At 38.2% G+C, this 19,593-nt stretch overlaps 1 protein-coding gene across 3 annotated transcripts in view; it reads right to left on the reverse strand.

The window, feature by feature from the left end:
- FBXL20 (F-box and leucine rich repeat protein 20) overlaps positions 1-19,593 on the reverse strand; it is a 109,283-nt gene that overhangs the window by 23,682 nt on the left and 66,008 nt on the right. For all 3 annotated transcript variants that reach the window (XM_068529842.1, XM_068529843.1, XM_068529841.1), the window contains 4 exons: positions 10,653-10,707; positions 7,968-8,042; positions 6,077-6,171; positions 5,510-5,578 (listed from right to left, as the gene is read on the reverse strand). In XM_068529842.1, coding sequence (XP_068385943.1) covers positions 5,510-5,578; positions 6,077-6,171; positions 7,968-8,042; positions 10,653-10,707 — 294 coding nt within the window. The remainder of the gene's footprint in view (positions 1-5,509; positions 5,579-6,076; positions 6,172-7,967; positions 8,043-10,652; positions 10,708-19,593) is intronic.

A 19,593-nucleotide genomic window follows, 5' to 3' on the forward strand; every position in this document is an offset into this window, starting at 1 on the left:
ATTGGCAGGTGGATTCTCAACCACTGCGCCACCAGGGAAGCCCTGTGTCTTCTTTCTTGACTAATCTCAACAGAGGTCGATCAAGCTTATTGATTTTATTCCAAAGAAACAGCTTCTGGTTTCATGGATTTTTCTCTACTCTATGGCCATTTTCTATTTCATTGATTTCCACCATTATCTTTTTTATTTCCTTCCTTTTACTTATTGTAGATTTACTTTTCTTTTTCTAGTTTTCAAAGGTGGAAGATTTGATTTTAAACCTTTCTTTTAAGATAAGCATTTATAGAACTTCCCTGGTGGTGCAGTGGTTAAGAGTCCGCCTGCCAATGCAGGGGGACATGGGTTTGAGCCCTGGTCCAGGAAGATCCCACATGACGCAGAGCAACTAAGCCCATGTGCCACAACTACTGAGCCTGCGCTCTAGAGCCCGCGAGCCACAACTGCTGAGCCCACGTGTCACTACTACTGAAGCCTGTGCACCTAGAGCCGTGCTCCGCAACAAGAGAAGCCACCGCAATGAGAAGCCCGCACACCGCAACGAAGAGTAGTCCCCGCTCGCCGCAACTAGAGAAAGCCTGTGTGCAGCAAAGAAGACCCAACGCAGCCACAAAAAAAAGAAAAAGCATTCACAGCTATACATTTTCCTCTAAGCACTGCCTTCAATGCATTCCACAAGATTCGAATGTTGTGTTGCCACTATCACACAGCGAAACTTATTTTGTAATTTTCTTTGTAATTTATTCCTTGACTCATGGATTATTCAGAAGGGTGATATTTAACTTTCAAAATTTCTGGATATGTGCTATTTGATTTCTACTTTAGTTCTGTTGAGGCCATAGAATACACTCAATATGACCTCGATCATTCTAAATTTACGGAAATTTGTTTTATGGCTGATTATTTGGTATATCTTATTGAATATCCCAGTAATGAAAAGCATGCTTTCTGGTACAGCATTCTATGTCACTTAGGACAAGTTCACTGATAGTGCTGCTCAAGTCTTCTATAGCTTTTCCATTTTCTTTTTTTTTTTTTGTCTACTTGTTGTTTTTTTTTTTTAATTTTACAGCTACTTTATTTATTTATTTATTTATTTATTTTTGGCTGTGTTGGGTCTTCGGTTCGTGCGAGGGCTTTCTCTAGTTGCGGCAAGCGGGGGCCACTCTTCATCGCGGTGCGGGGACCGCTCTTCATCGCGGTGCGCGGGCCTTTCACTATCGCGGCCCCTCCCGTTGCGGGGCACAGGCTCCAGACGCGCAGGCTCAGTAATTGTGGCTCACGGGCCCAGCTGCTCCGCGGCATGTGGGATCTTCCCAGACCAGGGCTCGAACCCGTGTCCCCTGCATTAGCAGGCAGATTCTCAACCACTGCGCCACCAGGGAAGCCCTGTCTACTTGTTTTATCTTTGCTGAAAGAGGAGGGTACTATTTAATATCTTTCCGTCTACTTTTCTTCCTGAAGTTTACATCATCTGATATTAATAACCACTCCAACTTTCCTGTGATAGTATATCTTTTTCCATCTTTCTACTCTTTTTTTTGGGGGGGTATGTCGCGAGGCATGTGGGATCTTAGTTCCCCAACCAGGGATCAAACCATCACCCCCTGCAGTGGAAGCACGGAGTCTTAACCATTGGGTCTCCAGGGAAGTCCCCCATCCTTTTACTCTTTTTTTTTTTTTAAGAGAAATTTTCCTTTTTTAAATAATTAATTAAATTTTGGCTGCACTGGGTCTTTGTTGCAGTGTGCAGGCTCTTCATTGCACATGGGCTCTAGAGCAATGGGCTCAGTGGTTGCAGCACGCAAGCTTAGTTGCCCCACGGCATGTGGGCTCTTAGTTCCCCAACCAGGGATCAAACCCAGGCCCTCTGCATTGGCAGTGTGGAGTCTTAACCACTGCACCACCAGGTAAGTCCCTCCCCATCCTTTTGCTCTTAATCTCCATATTATCTTTAAGTTTTCTTGAATTCTTGAGCATATTTGTAATTGCTATTTTTAAACGTTTTGTTGGTCAATTTTATAAACTGTCCTTTCTGGGTCTGTTTCTATTGCCTAGTTTTTCTTCTGGTTCTTCTTCTGGTATCATTTCCTGCTTCTTTGCATGTATTGTAATATTTGATGGAATGCTGGAAATTCTGTATGCTACATTGCTGAGCATCTAGATTTTGTGTCTCTCTTTAAAGAATGTTGAGTTTTGATTTAGCAGGCAGTTAAATTAGTTGTGAATCAATTTGATCCTAAGTTTTTTCCTTTTAGCCTTTATTAGGGCTGGTCTAGTTTAGCTCCACTACCAAGGTGTGACCTTTCTGAAGTCTCTATTAAATGTCCCAAGGTGTTCAATGAGCTTTCTCCATTTTGGATAGTCAGAACTTCTCCCAACCTTATTTAAGCTCTGGCAATTCTTCAGTTCACAGTTTCCCAGTAATTGTTCTTTCCTTATTAGATGTTCTTTGCGCAGCTTCGTGGGGTCTCAATATGTGCATATACAGTTTACTATTCAGCCAAATTTGTGTAGATTTCTGTAGCCCTTTTTTGAGTAGCTCCCCGCTCTCCAGACACATTTTTAGCCATGCTGGTCTCCCTGAACTTTGATCTCTTTCTCTTCAAATCAGCCAGAACTTTGTGCTGTGCTTGGGTTCCTTTTCCTTGTGCCATTATCTCGAAAATGCCACCAAGCAGAAAGCCAGGGCAATCATAAGGTTCACCTCATTTGTTTCTCAGTCCTGCTCTGCATGTTGTCCAACATCTAATACTGCTTGTTTTCTATGTTTTGTAAGGTTTTAGAGTTGTTTACAGCAGGAGGGCAGTGACTGTAATCATCAGAAGCAGAAGTCTCCACCTTTGATTTTAAAGTTTGTATCTTTTTTCTTTTAAACTATGCTTAATATATACTAAGTCCCCTACATACGAACCTTCAAGTTGCGAACTTTCAAAGATGCGAACGTGTGTTACATCAATGTCAGGCGTGAGTGAAATTGCAGCTTGCCCTCCGTCTCCTACTGCTGACGATCCTTCAGCTCTACCATCTCCCACCTCCTCTCCCTCCTCCAGTCAGTAACTCTTCTTGCCTGTTCACTCGATGCCAGCCCCTGTATGCCAGCTGTTGTACTGTACTACTGTACTTTTCAAGGTACTGTACTGTAAGATTAAAAATGTTTTCTTTATTTCTTGTGGTTTTTTAAATGTATTATTTGTGTGAAAAGTATTATAAATCTATACCGTACAGTACTACATAGCTGATTGTGTCAGTTGGGTACCTAGGCTAACTTTGTTGGACTTACAAACAAACTGGACTTACGAACATGCTCTTGGAACGGAACTCGTTTGTATGCAGGGGACTTACTGTATTTCTAAAGTCACTAGAACATGCAAAATTCTGGACATTAACCAGTGCTTACTTGATAATTTTAAGATATTATGGGTTTTTTTAAATAGGAGTGGTAAAGTTAATGTGCTTATGTTAAAAGCTTTTAGCTTTCAGAAATGCATATTTTAGAAATGCATATTTACAGATTAAATAATACAGTGTCTAGGACTTTTTTCAAAATAAGATAAAATGAGTAAGATAAAAGGGCAGGGGTACAGAAAAAACAAGACTAGCCATAAAGTGATAAGTTCTCAGTTATCAATTTGAAGCTGGGTGAAAGATTCACGATACCATTTGGTCTAGATTGGCATATATTTAAATTTTTCATAAGAAATCAAAAGTCAGTAGAAGTAATATCTGTATGGTTACACCTCCAACTTGATATGGATCGGTTCATGTGTTCTATTTTGTTTTCAATATTTAGGAACTGCTTTTTTTTTTTTTTTTTGACTTAATCCATGTTTCAATTATACAAAATATTTACATTTAATTTTAAAGTAAAATTACAAAACATGATACTTCAGAGGTCTCCCTTTCATTCTTGTCTCTTCATGTTTTTTCTCTCCCCATAAGTAACCATTTTATTCATTTTTGATGATTTTTCCATTGTTTCTTTTGAAAATATAAATCCTCAGACACTTTCTTGAATTAAAAGTTAACAAGTTGTGGGACTTCCCTGGTGGCGTAGTGGTTAAGATTCCGCCTGCCAATGCAGGGGACACGGGTTCGATCCCTGGTCCGGGAAGAGCCCACATGCTGCAGAACAACTAAGCCCGTGTGCCACAACTACTGAGCCTGTGCTCTAGAGCCCGTGAGCCACAACTACTGAGCCCGCATGCCACAACTACTGAAGCCAGGGCGCCTAGAGCCCGTGCTCCGTAACAAGAGAAGCCACCGCAATGAGAAGCCGGCACACTGCAACGGAGAGTCGCCCCCACTCGCTGCAACTAGAGAAAGCCCGCGTGCGGCAACAAGACCCAACGCAGCCAAAAATAAATAAAATAAAATAATTAAAAAACAAAAAAGTTAACCAGTTGTAACCTCAAAGAAAGGAATAAAATAAACAATGTGTACCCTGTGCTTGGAGTGTCTTCTACTTTCCCTCATTCAAGCAATTCTAAAGAGCCCATCTCTTTCATGAGGCCTTTTTGAAAAACAGGAAGATCCACTGACTAATCCTGGCCACTCCCTGTTTAAACATCTTCTTCACCTTCCAATAAGCAACAATTTCCCTACATAATATATATATTTTTTTAAATGGTAGGTTTCTGCTTTTTTTTTTTTAAGATTTATTTATTTATTTATTTTTATTGATTGATTGATTGGTTGCTATGTTGGGTCTTCATTTCTGTGCTAGGGCTTTCTCTAGTTGCGGCAAGCGGGGGCCACTCTTCATCGCGGTGCGTGGGCCTCTCACTATCGTGGCCTCTCTTGTTGCGGAGCACAGGCTCCAGACGCGCAGACTCAGTAGTTGTGGCTCACAGGCCTAGTTGCTCCGTGGCATGTGGGATCTTCCCAGACCAGGGCTCGAACCCATGTCCCCTGCATTAGCAGGCAGATTCTCAACCACTGCGCCACCAGGGAAGCCCCACCTACATAATATTTAAATGTTAATTGATACATGTTATTACCAATAGATCCTTAGGCTGAATGTTTTTTATGTCTACCTTCTATGTCTATTGGGTCTGTGACAGTATACTCTGAAGGATGGAGGATTATGCTTTCTTTCTTTTATATTGTGACTGACACAAGACACTGTACTTTTAAAGAGTCATTTAATAAACGCTGTCTATATTGATTACTCTAAGCTGTGTTTAAGATTTTACATCTTTTTATAGAATCACCTGTTTATGTGTCTTTTGAATGATAGCTACTAGTGTCTTCTTGAAATGTAAGTAGTCCTATATTAGTATTCCCTACTGCACATTCACTGACTACAATTTTAAGTTTTCTTTTAAATATCACAACAGAATTTGAGCCAAATTCTAAAATAAGTATCTTATTCCATTTCTAAATTTAAACATCTTTCCTCTATAAAACCAAAATGAAATTTGCTAAATATATTTAGTAGTCTGCATTAAAAGCTAGTATAGGCAGGACACAAGAGGCTATGACTTACCCTTCTAAAACATAAAATACTTACGCATCTGTAGTCTTTGTACACCCATTGAGATTCAGTACTTCAATGTTCCTACAGTTTTGTGCAAAGGTCCTTTACAGGAAAGAAACAAAGTAAAGGGTTTGAGGTAAAACGGGCACAATTCTCGGTATTAAAAAAATAATAGAAGATACCAATAGTGGTAAATAATGGATACTACTGGTACAAAATGGTACAAAAAGTTGTTCACAATTACGAATAAATTACTTTTCAACCATAAACTTTTAAACATCAATCTTTTTGTCAACCAAGTTAAAATTATCCTAACTGCCAGTAAACAAACTTAAAAAAATTCACTCAAGGCTCCAAACGAACCATTTATAATATGGGGAATCTGGCTTTTTGTGGGGAGCACTTGTTCTTGTTTTATTCTCAAAACCACACATCCCACTACTGGATATTTGTGTTATAAGCAGTGAACGTGTATTTGGGTTCAGAATAGCTTAGGAATATGAAAACTATTCCAGCCTTTTCTGGGTGAGACAGTGCTGTGTTCGGTGTTGTTCTTCACTTCAGTCAAGAAGATTAGTTAATCGATAGCTATGTTTTTACCTTAATGCATTGTCTCCTACTCCGAGACACCCACGAAGACTTAACTTTCGTAAAAAGCCCCCACACCTTTTTGAAATATTCTCCACTACCCGGCCCTGTAAAAAAAGAAGACAGGTATACAAAAAAAAGATAAGCCACCACATTGTTTTTGAAAAGACCACATCCTCGTTTTTAAGAGACTTCTACTCGTTTTAAAGACCTAATTAAATCAAAATGAAATTTTCAACTTACTGGGAGAAAGCTTTCCTGATTAACCCATCCACTTGAAACATACCTAAACCCTATATTGTTATTTACTTTGTTCCTCTTGTAAGATACTCTGTATTTGAGGAAATGGTGCTCTGTAGTTCTGTTATGCCACTACATCAATGTAGATTCCCCTCCTGCAGCTACAGGATATTAACTCTCTCTATTATTTCTGTGTATTTACTATAGTACTCTAAATACAGCAGAGACTCAATGAACACTTCACAAAAGCTTGCTGAATGATTTTGTAGGCCAGGCTGCTTTAAACATTTATATCCATGAAGATCAGAGAATTGTGAAAAACAGAAAAATCCAGCATGTCGGTGGGTATCATTTTAAAAGTACTTTATGGGACTTCCCTGGCGGTCCAATGGTTAAGATTTCGCTTTCCAATGCAAGGGGGGTGGGTTTTTTGTTTTTTTTTTTTAATTAATTAATTAATTAATTAATTTATGGCTGTGTTGGGTCTTCGTTTCTGTGCGAGGGCTTTCTCTAGTTATGGCAAGCGGGGGCCACTCTTCATCACGGTGCACGGGCCTCTCACTATCGCGGCCTCTCTTGTTGCGGAGCACAGGCTCCAGACGCGCAAGCTCAGTAATTGTGGCTCACAGGCTTAGCTGCTCCGCGGCATGTGGGATCTTCCCAGACCAGGGCTCGAATCCGTGTCCCCTGCACTGGCAGGCAGATTCTCAACCACTGCGCCACCAGGGAAGCCCAAGGGTGTGGGTTTGATCCCTGGTTGGGGAGCTAAGATCCCACATGCCTTGTGGCCAAAAAACCAAAACATAAAACAGAAGCAATATGGTAACAAATTCAATAAAGACTTTAAAAATGGTCCACATCAAAAAAAAAAACTTTAAAAAAAATATTAAAAAATAAAAGTACTTTATGAAAATAATGTAAAGTTCATGTGAGGTTTTTTAAACTTCTTACATGGATTCTCAAGACCACTACGTTCCACTAGAACTTAAAAAAAAAAAAAAACCCAACAGAAAAAAAAAGCTAAATCTCAATCTTATTTAATCCTTATAACACAGTGAGGAAGCTATTATTTCCAGATGAGAAAACCAAGGACCACAGAGCTCAAATTCAGGTTAAAATAATTTAAGCTTAAGCCATTCTTCTCCATTTTAGAGAAAATAGGCAATACTAAGAGATAAAATATGGGGGAGAAGTGAGAAGGGAAAAAAATCTCTCCCCAACAAAAGTAATCCAATTCATTCTCTACAAAAACTATCTATAGGCTCCCCCAGAACCCAAAATGCTCATCAAGAAGAATTTATGCAAATATCATGCCCCAATAAATTAACTCCACTTATTTTTAAATAAACAAATATGAAAAGACTTCCTTAAAAAGAGCAAACAAAGGTTCACATTTCCACCACAAAAATAAAAACAAAAATTTCTGAGTCCTATGAATACTAAATAACTTAGTATTATTTCAGTAAAATAATTCTGCTCATTCTCAAAAACTGAACCAGTTCTTGGGAAAACTGCAGGCTCCCATGAAGTTCAGATGCGCTGAAATGAACAGTCTCTCTCTCCAGGGAAAGGAGATTTACGTGGTTGGGGCTAATCTGTCCCATATGCTGCAATTACATTCTAAGGAGGGAGATGGGGCCACACACCACACAGTCAGTCATACCTCAATATCTCTCTGGAAATCAAACAGGTCAATTCTCTGCCAGTTACTGCCATCCAGAGCCAGAACATTCCAGGCCTATTTTGAAGAAGAGACAGAATGAACAGAAGCTGAAATGAAGGGGAAAAGCCAGCAAAATTCAAGTTCACAATTCAACCTACTAATGATTGAAATTGACCAAAAAATTTCTTAGCACCTCCACCATTAACTCCCAAAAAGTCAGTCTTATTTCTGATTCATACTTTATTCTCCAAGTAGATTATCTCATAAATGAGTGGGTACAGAAATTAGTAGCTAAGAAGGATCTTACGTTAGCGGGCTGGGGAAAGAACAGGTTGTGATAAGTATCAGAGCCGGAAACTGTTTTCTAACTGGAGTTTCCAATCTCAAAATGAGATAATCCAGCTAATGAAAAGCAAGTCTGTTACTCTATCCCTCAACTAGGAACGAGGTGAGTGTGAAACGAAAGAAAGAAGACGGCACTCTGAATATAGTGTGTTCAATACATATGCCATGTTCAATAAAAATATGCTATTCATAGCATCACTTGTTTGGACCCAAAACTGTGATATGGTGACCTGGGATTTACAAAAGACACTATCATTTCTCAGTATACATGACAGAGACTTAATGCTTTCCTCATTACCAATTTGCTCACTCAGGCGTGTTTTTCAACTGGTCATCTTTCCCTTCAACTTGATTCAGTGGTAATTTTAAACACTGAAATTTAAGACTTCTCATACATTTCTTTAATTACCTAAAGGGAGGCAAGAAAGCTTCCAAGATTTTCAACCTTTCAGGATAAGGTGAAAAATGACTCCACTAAGAGTTAACCTTTCGCGGATCGTTCTGTATTTTAATCAGAAAGCCTTTAAACGTTTTCCCTACTAAATTTAAAGTGTAAACAAAAGTCTTAACACTGTTAAGTTATAAACTAAGAATATTATCTCTTACTACAACAATTCAAAACACAGATTCGATACTGAAATTCTAAAACGGAAACTGAAGATACACTTATAAGCCCCAGGTAACTATCACACAATCAGTAAGAAATGTCAGGGGTATGAGGGTAAACAAAGTTATTATTATAGAAATCTTTAAGGTTTTCTCAGGATTTCAATGTTACTTTTCTTTTTGTGGCTTCATATTTTTCCAACAGTTTCTTAAGTGGCTCCATGGGAGATGAGATAAAACTTTTAAAGATCATATGTTTACCAGATTCCTGGGCTAACTGTATCTCTGATTTGTTTTGATACTTCTCATTTCCTTATACTACTTTCTTCAGCAAGCAGGACACATGCTAAAGTGAGACTAAAATTAGGAATGACAGGTTCCTCTCTAGAGTTTTCGTTGTTTTTTTTTTAAAAGCAAATTAACTAAATACTTCAAGTACAGAGAATAACAGGCTAACTACCAATGTTCCAATTGTACAGATTTAATGAAAACTGGCATTGTGCTTCCTTTTAAGTTAAAACACATTAAGAACGAAGAGGAACCTGAACATGAAAACAACAATTAAAACTCACTCAAATCAACATTCTTGAGATGAGACTCTGCAACCAAACAGGTTAAGAGACTGGTCTGGGAATTTTGTTTCTCAATGATGACCTCAGCTTCATATGGAGACAAAAAAGAAACCCCACTCATTTGTACCAGCCATGACTAGGGTAACCACTCAGGTACCAGGAACAGAACTGTCATGAATAGAAATCATCAAAATATGCCTGACTGTTTCCTAAATAGCTGAGATACAGATTTAGTATGGCTTTTAGGATGTAGAAATTAAAGTTAGCAAGATGAGGTGGATTTTCTATGGCAAGTTTTGTGGGGTTTTTTTTTTTTTTAAAGGAAATTGGTGATGGAAATTTGAAGGAAAACCTGTCCACTTACAGAGATAAACACAATACTCTGATGCTGAGTATTGTGATATAACCATATTACATACTCAGCACCTAGGACTATACCTGGTACATAGTAAGTTCTCAAAAAGTATTTGTTAAACATCAAAAAGCCATTGTCCAGTTTATAAAAAGATGATAACTTTTTACTCATTCATTTTATTAATTATTATATATCTGTATTACAAAAGAGACTATGAATGATTCATAAAGCAGTTTTCCCACAACAGAGATTCTATTCTTAACATTAGTGGCAGCAATAAGATTATGTTTCACTGTTTTGTCATAGTAATGTCAATTGACAAAAATGGATAAGTAAGAGTAATGCAGAAACTGATTTTGAGAATGGAATTTGGTTTGCTCTACAATTTCTTAAAAATTAAATTCTAGCTATAACCTTTTGAGAAAAAAAATATAGGGAGATATCAAGAGCCTTCCATGTATATACATAAAATGAATAAGGGAAACATAATGAAACACTATATTATTACAGTTCTGAGTAAAGCCTATTCTTTTAATTTGCATGTTTAGTGCTTTTTCCTTGAAAATGTTTCTTCTGTTTGTATTATACAAATGGTCAAGAATTTCAAAAAATTAAAGTTAGAGATAGTACATATAGTAGAATTCCACTGTAGAATTAACATGGGTTTGGGTATCCCATGGGTGAAACCACAGCCATGGAAACATAACACACAACTACCATCTGAAGTAAACAGTTGGCCTACTACAGAAGCTGATTATCATTAATGTCAGGAAGGGATGCTCTTGTAATCATGTCAGGCATTCTTACCCTGGAGACCTGAGCACAGCGACACAAGGTAACAACATCCAGAAAAGAAAATATCCTAAAAAGAGATGGAGGAAAACTTTATTATATGATCAATTAGTTTCTCTCGATTTTTGCTTATAAATAATTGGCGATGTTAACACATGCACAAAAAGGCAGACGTTCTTTAAACAATAACACAAAAAGCTGGGGCAATTTACAATACTGCCCATAAAAATGTAGGGGGGAAAGGTAATCTTTTACTTGATAATGTATGTGTAAGTACCATAACGAGTTCATTTATTCACATCAAGGGATGATAAAATATTTCTGATACTTTTTTAAGTAAAAGAACAATTTCCACATTCTGGTTATCAAAAGAAATAGGTTAGGGGGCGGTTATCTTTATAAAGAATTTTACAGCTATGAAGGAAAAAAGATAAAATATTGGTAAAACCTAAAAACGAGCAACTATAAAATATTAAATCTCTATATATTTAATTCCAATTTGGGAAATTATAAAACTCAGTTAACACATCAATATCAGGAAACACCACCTAAAATTCTTCTCAGTCTTAGAGAGGCTAAATATTTATTTTGTAGCATTATTATTTGAAATAATTAATTTGCCTAAAGGACGATAACTCTCTATACCATAAGCCACCTGTAAAAACAGGTCAGAGCATCCTGGGAGTAAAGTGAACGGGTCACTTGTGCTTACAGTTCTCCTTGCTCATGAACACCCTTAAGGATCATTTTGATCTGAATAACAAGTAAAGCTCTTGTGCAGGTGGCAAAAGGTACAATATAGTGTGTACTTTAAAGACGATATTCCTTGAGATAGCTGGAGTGTTACAAAATGGAGGTCAGGAAGCATTAATCTGGAGACGAATGAAAGCTACATTTTCTATTCTGTTATTACTCTGAGTTAGCTTAATAGAGCAAAATTTTGTTATTTAGTGATTAGAGGCTGTCAATCACATTTTAGAACTTGGAATAAACTGAGTTAATAATTCCGTCAGACAAAGTTACATGCATTTTGTAAATAAAGTTTTTTGAAACTCTTTAAAATTTGGGTAATATACATAACATAAAACTTACCATTTAACCACTTTTAAGGGTATAGTTCAGGGGCATTAAGTACATTCACACTGTTGTGCCACCACCACCACCATCCATCTCCAGAACTTTCTCATCTTCCCAAACTGAAACTCTGGACACAGTAAACAATGACTCCCCATTTCCCTCTCCCCCAGCCGCTGGCAACCACCACTCTACTTTCGTTCTTTATGAATTTGGCTACTCTAGGTACTTCATATGAGTGGAATCATGGTATTTACCCTTTTGTGACGGGCTTATTTCATTTAGCACCAATGTCTTCAAGGTCTATCCATGTTGTAGCATGTAGTATCAGAATTTCCTTCCTTTTTAAAGCTGAATAATATTTTCTTCCTTTTTAAAGCTGTATACCACATTTTCTACATCTGTCCATAGATGGAAACGTTGAATGCCTTTCTTGTTCCCTTGAGGCGGACTTGCTACCACCCTGATGGCTCTCTTTAATAAAATAAATTTCCAATGGCGGAGGAGGAACCAAGTTGGTGGAGTAGAAGGACGTGTTCTCACTCCCTCTTGCGAGAACACCAGAATCACAACTAGCTGCTGGACAATCATCGACAGGAAGACACTGGAACTCACCAAAAAAGATACCCCACATCCAAAGACAAAGGAGAAGCCACAATGAGATGGTAGGAGGGGGCGCAATCTCAGCAAAATCAAATCCCATAACTGCTGGGTGGGTGACTCACAGACTGGAGAACACTTACACCACAGAAGTCCACCCACTGGAGTGAAGGTTCTGAGCCCCACGTCAGGCTTCCCACAGGCAACGGGAGGAGGAACTCCTAGAGAATCAGACTTTGAAGCCTAGTGGGAATTGATTGCAGGACTTCGACAGGACTGGGGGAAACAGAGACTCCACTCTTGGAGGGCACACACAAAGTAGTGTGCGCATCAGGACACAGGGGAAGGAGCAGTGACCCCAGGGGAGACTGAACCAGACCTACCTGCTAGTGTTGGAGGGTCTCCTGCAGAGGTGGGGGGTGGCTGTGGCTCACCGTGGGGACAAGGACACTGGCAGCAGAAGTTCTGGGAAGTACTCCTTGGCGTGAGCCCTCCCAGAGTCTGCCATTACCCCACCAAAGAGCCCAGGTAGGCTCCAGTGTTGGGTTGCCTCAGGCCAAACAACCAGCAGGGAGGGAACCCAGCCCCACCCATCAACAGTCAAGTGGATTAAAGTTTTACTGAGCTCTGCCCACCAGAGCAACAGTCAGCTCTACCCACCACCAGTCCCTCCCATCAGGAAACTTACACAAGCCTCTTAGATAGCCTCAACCACCAGAGGGCAGACAACAGAAGCAAGAAGACTACAATCCTGCAGCCTGTGGAACAAAAACCACATTCACAAAAAGATAGACAAGATGAAAAGGCAGAGGGCTATGTACCAGATGAAGGAACAAGATAAAACCCCAGAAAAACAACTAAATGAAGTGGAGATAGGCAACCTTCCAGAAAAAGAATTCAGAATAATGATAGTGAAGATGATCCAGGACCTCGGAAAAAGAATGGAGGCAAAGATCGAGAAGATGCAACAAAGACCTAGAAGAAGTAAAGAACAAACAAACAGAGATGAACAATACAATAACTGAAATGAAAACTACACTAGAAGGAATCAATAGCAGAATAACTGAGGCAGAAGAACGGATAAGTGACCAGGAAGACAGAATGGTGGAATTCACTGCTGCGGAACAGAATAAAGAAAAAAGAATGAAAAGAAATGAAGACAGCCTAAGAGACCTCTGGGACAACATTAAACGAAACAACATTCACATTATAGGCGTCCCAGAAGGAGAAGAGAGAGAGAAAGGACCAGAGAAAATATCTGAAGAGATTATAGTCAAAAACTTCCCTAACATGGGAAAGGAAATAGCCACCCAAGTCCAGGAAGCTCAGCGAGTCCCATACAGGATAAACCCAAGGGGAAACACGCTGAGAAACATAGTAATCAAATTGGCAAAAATTAAAGACAAAGAAAAATTATTGAAAGCAGCAAGTGAAAAACGACAAATAACATACAAGGGAACTCCCATAAGGTTAACAGCTGATTTCTCAGCAGAAACTCTACAAGCCAGAAGGGAGTGGCATGATATACTTAAAGTGAGGAAAGGGAAGGACCTACAACCAAGATTACTCTACCCCGCAAGGATCTCATTCAGATTTGATGGAGAAATCCAAAGCTTTACAGACAAGCAAAAGCTCAGAGAATTCAGCACCACCAAACCAGCTCTACAACAAACGCTAAAGGAACTTCTCTAAGCGGGAAACACAAGAGAAGAAAAGGACCTACAAAAACAAACCCGAAACAATTAAGAAAATGGTCATAGAAACATACATATCGATAATTACCTTAAACGTGAATGGATTAAATGCTCCAACCAAAAGACACAGGCTTGCTGAATGGATACAAAAACAAGAGCCATATATATGCTGTCTACAAGAGACTCACTTCAGACCTAGGGACACATACAGACTGAAAGTGAGGGGATGGAAAAAGATATTCCATGCAAATGGAAATCAAAAGAAAGCTGGAGTAGCTATACTCATGTCACATAAAATAGACTTTAAAATAAAAAATGTTACAAGAGACAAGGAAGGACACTACATAATGATCAAGGGATCAATCCAAGAAGATATAACAATTATAAATATATATGCACCCAACATAGGAGCACCTCAATACATAAGGCAACTGCTAACAGCTATAAAAGAGGAAATTGACAGTAACACAGTAATAGTGGGGGACTTTAACACCTCACTTACACCAATGGACAGATCATCCAAAATGAAAATAAATAAGGAAACAGAAGCTTTAAATGACACAACAGACAAGGTAGATTTAATTGATATTTATAGGACATTCCATCCAAAAACAGCAGATTACACTTTCTTCTCAAGTGCGCACGGAACATTCTCCAGGATAGATCACATCTTGGGTCACAAATCAAGCCTCAGTAAATTTAAGAAAACTGAAATCACATCAAGCACCTTTTCCGACCACAATGCTATAGATTAGAAGTGAATTACAGGGAAAAAAACGTAAAAAACACAAACACATGGAGGCTAAACAATACGTTACTAAATAACCAAGAGATCACTGAAGAAATCAAAACGGAAATAAAAAAATACCTAGAGACAAATGACAATGAAAACACGATGATCCAAAACCTATGGGATGCAGCAAGAGCAGTTCTAAGAGGGAAGTTTATAGCTATACAAGCCTACCTAAAGAAACAAGAAAAATCTCAAATAAACAATCTAACCTTACACCTAAAGGAACTAGAGAAAGAAGAACAAACAAAACCCAAAGTTAGCAGAAGGAAAGAAATCATAAAGATCAGAGCAGAAATAAATGAAATACAAACAGAAAACAATAGCAAAAATCAATAAAACTAAAAGCTGGTTCTTTGAGAAGATAAACAAAATTGATAAACCATTAGCCAGACTCATCAAGAAAAAGAGGGAGAGGACTCAAATCAATAAGATTAGAAATGAAAAAGGAGAAGTTACAACAGACACCGCAGAAATACAAAGCATCCTAAGAGACTACTACAAGCAACTCTATGCCAATAAAATGGACAACCTGGAAGAAATGGACAAATTCTTAGAAAGGTATAACCTTCCAAGACTGTACCAGGAAGAAATAGAAAATATGAACAGACCAATCACAAGTAATGAAATTGAAACTGTGATTAAAAATCTTCCAACAAGCAAAAGTCCAGGACCAGATGGCTTCACAGGTGAATTCTATCAAACATTTAGAGAAGAGCTAACACCCATCCTTCTCAAACTCTTCCCAAAAATTGCAGAGGAAGGAACACTCCCAAACTCATTCTCTGAGGCCATCAGCACCCTGATACCAAAACCAGACAAAGATACTACAAAAAAAGAAAATTACAGACCAATATCACTGATGAATATAGATGCAAAAATCCTCAACAAAATACTAGCAAACAGAATCCAGGAACACATTAAAAGGTTCATACACCATGATCAAGTGGGATTTATCCCAGGGATGCAAGGATTCTTCAATATATGCAAATCAATCAATGTGATACACCATATTAACAAATTGAAGAATAAAAACCATATGATCATCTCAATAGATGCAGAAAAAGCTTTTGACAAAATTCAACACCCATTTATGATAAAAACTCTCCAGGAAGTGGGCATACAGGGAACCTACGTCACCATAATAAAGGCCATATACGACAAACCCACAGCAAACATCATTCTCAATGGTGAAAAACTGAAACCATTTCCTCTAAGATCAGGAACAAGACAAGGATGTCCACTCTCGCCACTATTACTCAACATAGTTTTGGAAGTCCTAGCCACGGCAATCAGAGAAAAAAAAGAAATAAAAGGAATACAAATTGGAAAAGAAGAAGTAAAACTGTCACTGTTTGCAGATGACATGATACTATACATAGAGAATCCTAAAGATGCTACCAGAAAACTACTAGAGCTAATCAATGAATTTGGTAAAGTTGCAGAATACAAAATTAATGCACAGAAATCTCTTGCATTCCTATACACTAATGATGAAAAATCTGAAAGAGAAATTAAGGAAACACTCCCATTTACCATTGCAACAAAAAGAATACAATACCTAGGAATAAACCTACCTAGGGAGACAGAAGACCTGTATGCAGAAAACTATAAGACACTGATGAAAGAAATTAAAGATGATACCAACAGATGGAGGGATATACCATGTTCTTGGATTGGAAGAATCAATATTGTGAAAATGACTCTACTACCCAAAGCAATCTACAGATTCAATGCAATCCCTATCAAATTACCAATGGCATTTTTTTACAGAACTAGAACAAAAAATCTTAAACTTTGTATGGAGACACAAAAGACCCCGAATAGCCAAAGCAGTCTTGAGGGGAAAAAAAACGGAGCTGGAGGAATCAGACTCCCTGACTTCAGACTATACTACAAAGCTACAGTAATCAAGACAATATGGTACTGGCACAAAAACAGAAACATAGATCAATGGAACAAGATAGAAAGCCCAAAGGTAAACCCACACACCTATGGTCAACTAGTCTATGACAAAGGAGGCAAGGATATACAATGGAGAAGAGACAGTCTCTTCAATAAGTGGTGCTGGGAAACCTGGACAGCTACATGTAAAAGAATGAAATTAGAACACTCCCTAACACCATACACAAAAAATAAACTCAAAATGGATTAGAACCCTAAATGTAAGACCAGACACTATAAAACTCTTAGAGGAAAACATAGGAAGAACACTCTTTGACATAAATCACAGCAAGATCTTTTTTGATCCACCTCCTAGAGTAATGGAAATAAAAACAAAAATAAACAAATGGGACCTAATGAAACTTCAAAGCTTTTGCACAGCAAAGGAAACCATAAACAAGACGAAAAGACAGCCCTCGGAATGGGAGAAAATATTTGCAAACGAATCAATGGACAAAGGATTAATCTCCAAAATATATAAGCAGCTCATGCAGCTCAATATTAAAGAAACAAACAATCCAATCCAAAAATGGGCAGAAGACCTAAATAGACATTTCTCCAAAGAAGACATACAGATGGCCAAGAAGCATATGAAAAGCTGCTCAACATCGCTAATTACCAGAGAAATGCAAATCAAAACTACAATGAGGTATCACCTCACACCAGTTAGAATGGGCGTCATCAGAAAATCTACAAACAACAAATGCTGGAGAGGGTGTGGAGAAAAGGGAACCCTCTTGCACTGTTGGTGGGAATGTAAATTGATACAGCCACTATGGAGAACAGTACGGAGGTTCCTTAAAAAACTAAAAATAGAATTACCATATGGTCCAGCAATCCCACTACTGGGCATATACCCAGAGAAAACCATAATTCAAAAAGACACATGCACCGCAACGTTCATTGCAGCACTATTAACAATAGCCAGGTCGTGGAAGCAACCTAAATGCCCATTGACGGACGAACGGATAAAGAAGATGTGGCACATATATACAATGGAATATTACTCAGCCATAAAAAGGAACAAAATTGGGTCATTTGTTGAGACGTGGATGGATCTAGAGACTGTCATACAGAGTGAAGTACGTCAGAAAGAGAAAAACAAATATCGTATATTAACGCATGTATGTGGAACCTAGAAAAATGGTACAGATGAACTGGTTTGCGGGGCAGAAGTTGAGACACAGGTGTAGAGAACAAACGTATGGACACCAAGGGGGGAAAACAGCTGTGGGGTGGGGATGGTGGTGTGCTGAACTGGGCGATTGGGATTGACATGTATACACTGATGTGTATAAAATTGATGACTAATAAGAACCTGCTGTATAAAAAAATAAAGTACAATGCAAAAATTCAAAAAATAAATAAATAAATAAATAAAATATCCCATCTTTTAAAATACTGATTACAAATCATTCCCAAATAAATATATATACCCCCAGGTACCTCAATTCCTAAAACAGCAAGTTTATCTAATGCAACAAACCTTCTTACACTGCTTAAATGCTGCTGCTTTTTCCTGTCATCCACTATATAGTGCCTTTATGTGGAGCTTCATACTCTAAAGATCCTGTTTCTGCCAAATTACCACTAATCCCTGAGCATTTTGTATAAATATAATATTACACATGGCGGGGGCACAGGAGAGAAATTTTAGATAACGATCCTAGTTACACTTTAGTAAACTTTCAACAGATAGATTCTTTACAAAATAAAGATAGACATGAAACCTCAGGCTAGAGGTCAAATGCAGACCTAGGAGACTCTCTGAAGCACATGCCCCAACAATCATAATTTCATTCTTAGAATGTACTGCCTGGGGTTCTTAATGTCAAAATTCCCATGAGTTGGCTTTTCACCTGGGTTTGACATTATGATACATTAAAAAGAGAGAGAGAAGACAAATACAGTCGCTGTGCTCCTCTATCAAGCAATAAAAGCTTGGACTCCCCACTCCTGATTTGGCTCCCTGGTATGTGATAAGCCTCTGTGCTTAAATCCCTTCTACCACTCCACAAGCAGTCTGTCTAAATGTCTGCTATTATTTAGTAGCTTTTGACTTCTATTTATTCTATGTACTTGACAATAGAGACAATTACCTTTAGAAACCCAAATATAAGGATTGATGAGATAAGCTGTCAAGAGTTTTAGTTACAGTGACTGGGGTGGGTGGGTGGGGATGGAGGATGGAGAGGAGGAGGTTCACAGTGAACATTTATTCTTCTAAATATGGTAACATTAACTTAAATAAAAAACATCATTATAAGTATGTATTTGTAGGATAAATCAAGGGGAAATGATATTGACATTTCTATATGATAGGCCAGAACAATAAAACATTATACTTAGAACCTTCTTGCTTTTCATCATCTTCAGGCTTGGTACCTTACACTTTAACCCTTCACATAATTCCTTCTTGAGGATACCTATTATCCATAACCAGAATGGTTATGATCAAAGAGATAAGAAAACTGACGCAGAATGAAAGGTCTGTTATTGTTGAAGGAACCTGCTTGACTGCTTCAATAAAAGTCCTCCCCCTTCTGTTATCAATAGCTTGTTGAAAAACTGGCCTAGCTTTGAGGAAAAGTGGGCCTCACCTTCCCCAGTCACGCAAAAAGACTTTGGCCAGGTTTCTGAGACATGATGTGGAAGAAGACGGGGTCTAATTATAAATAAATCTATTGCTGTATAAAAAAAGAAAGAAAGAAAGAAAAAAAAAACCCCAAACCCTTAATACTAGATTCTTGGAGAACATGGAGCTGGCTGTTAAAGTAAATACCGAGAGTAGATTTGGGGATATGGTTACCCATGGTATGGTTCTGCAAAAGATTTACTCCCAACTTCCTTTGTC

Source organism: Eschrichtius robustus, chromosome 20, assembly GCF_028021215.1.
Source record: "Eschrichtius robustus isolate mEscRob2 chromosome 20, mEscRob2.pri, whole genome shotgun sequence".
Classification (NCBI taxonomy): Eukaryota; Metazoa; Chordata; class Mammalia; order Artiodactyla; family Eschrichtiidae; genus Eschrichtius; species Eschrichtius robustus.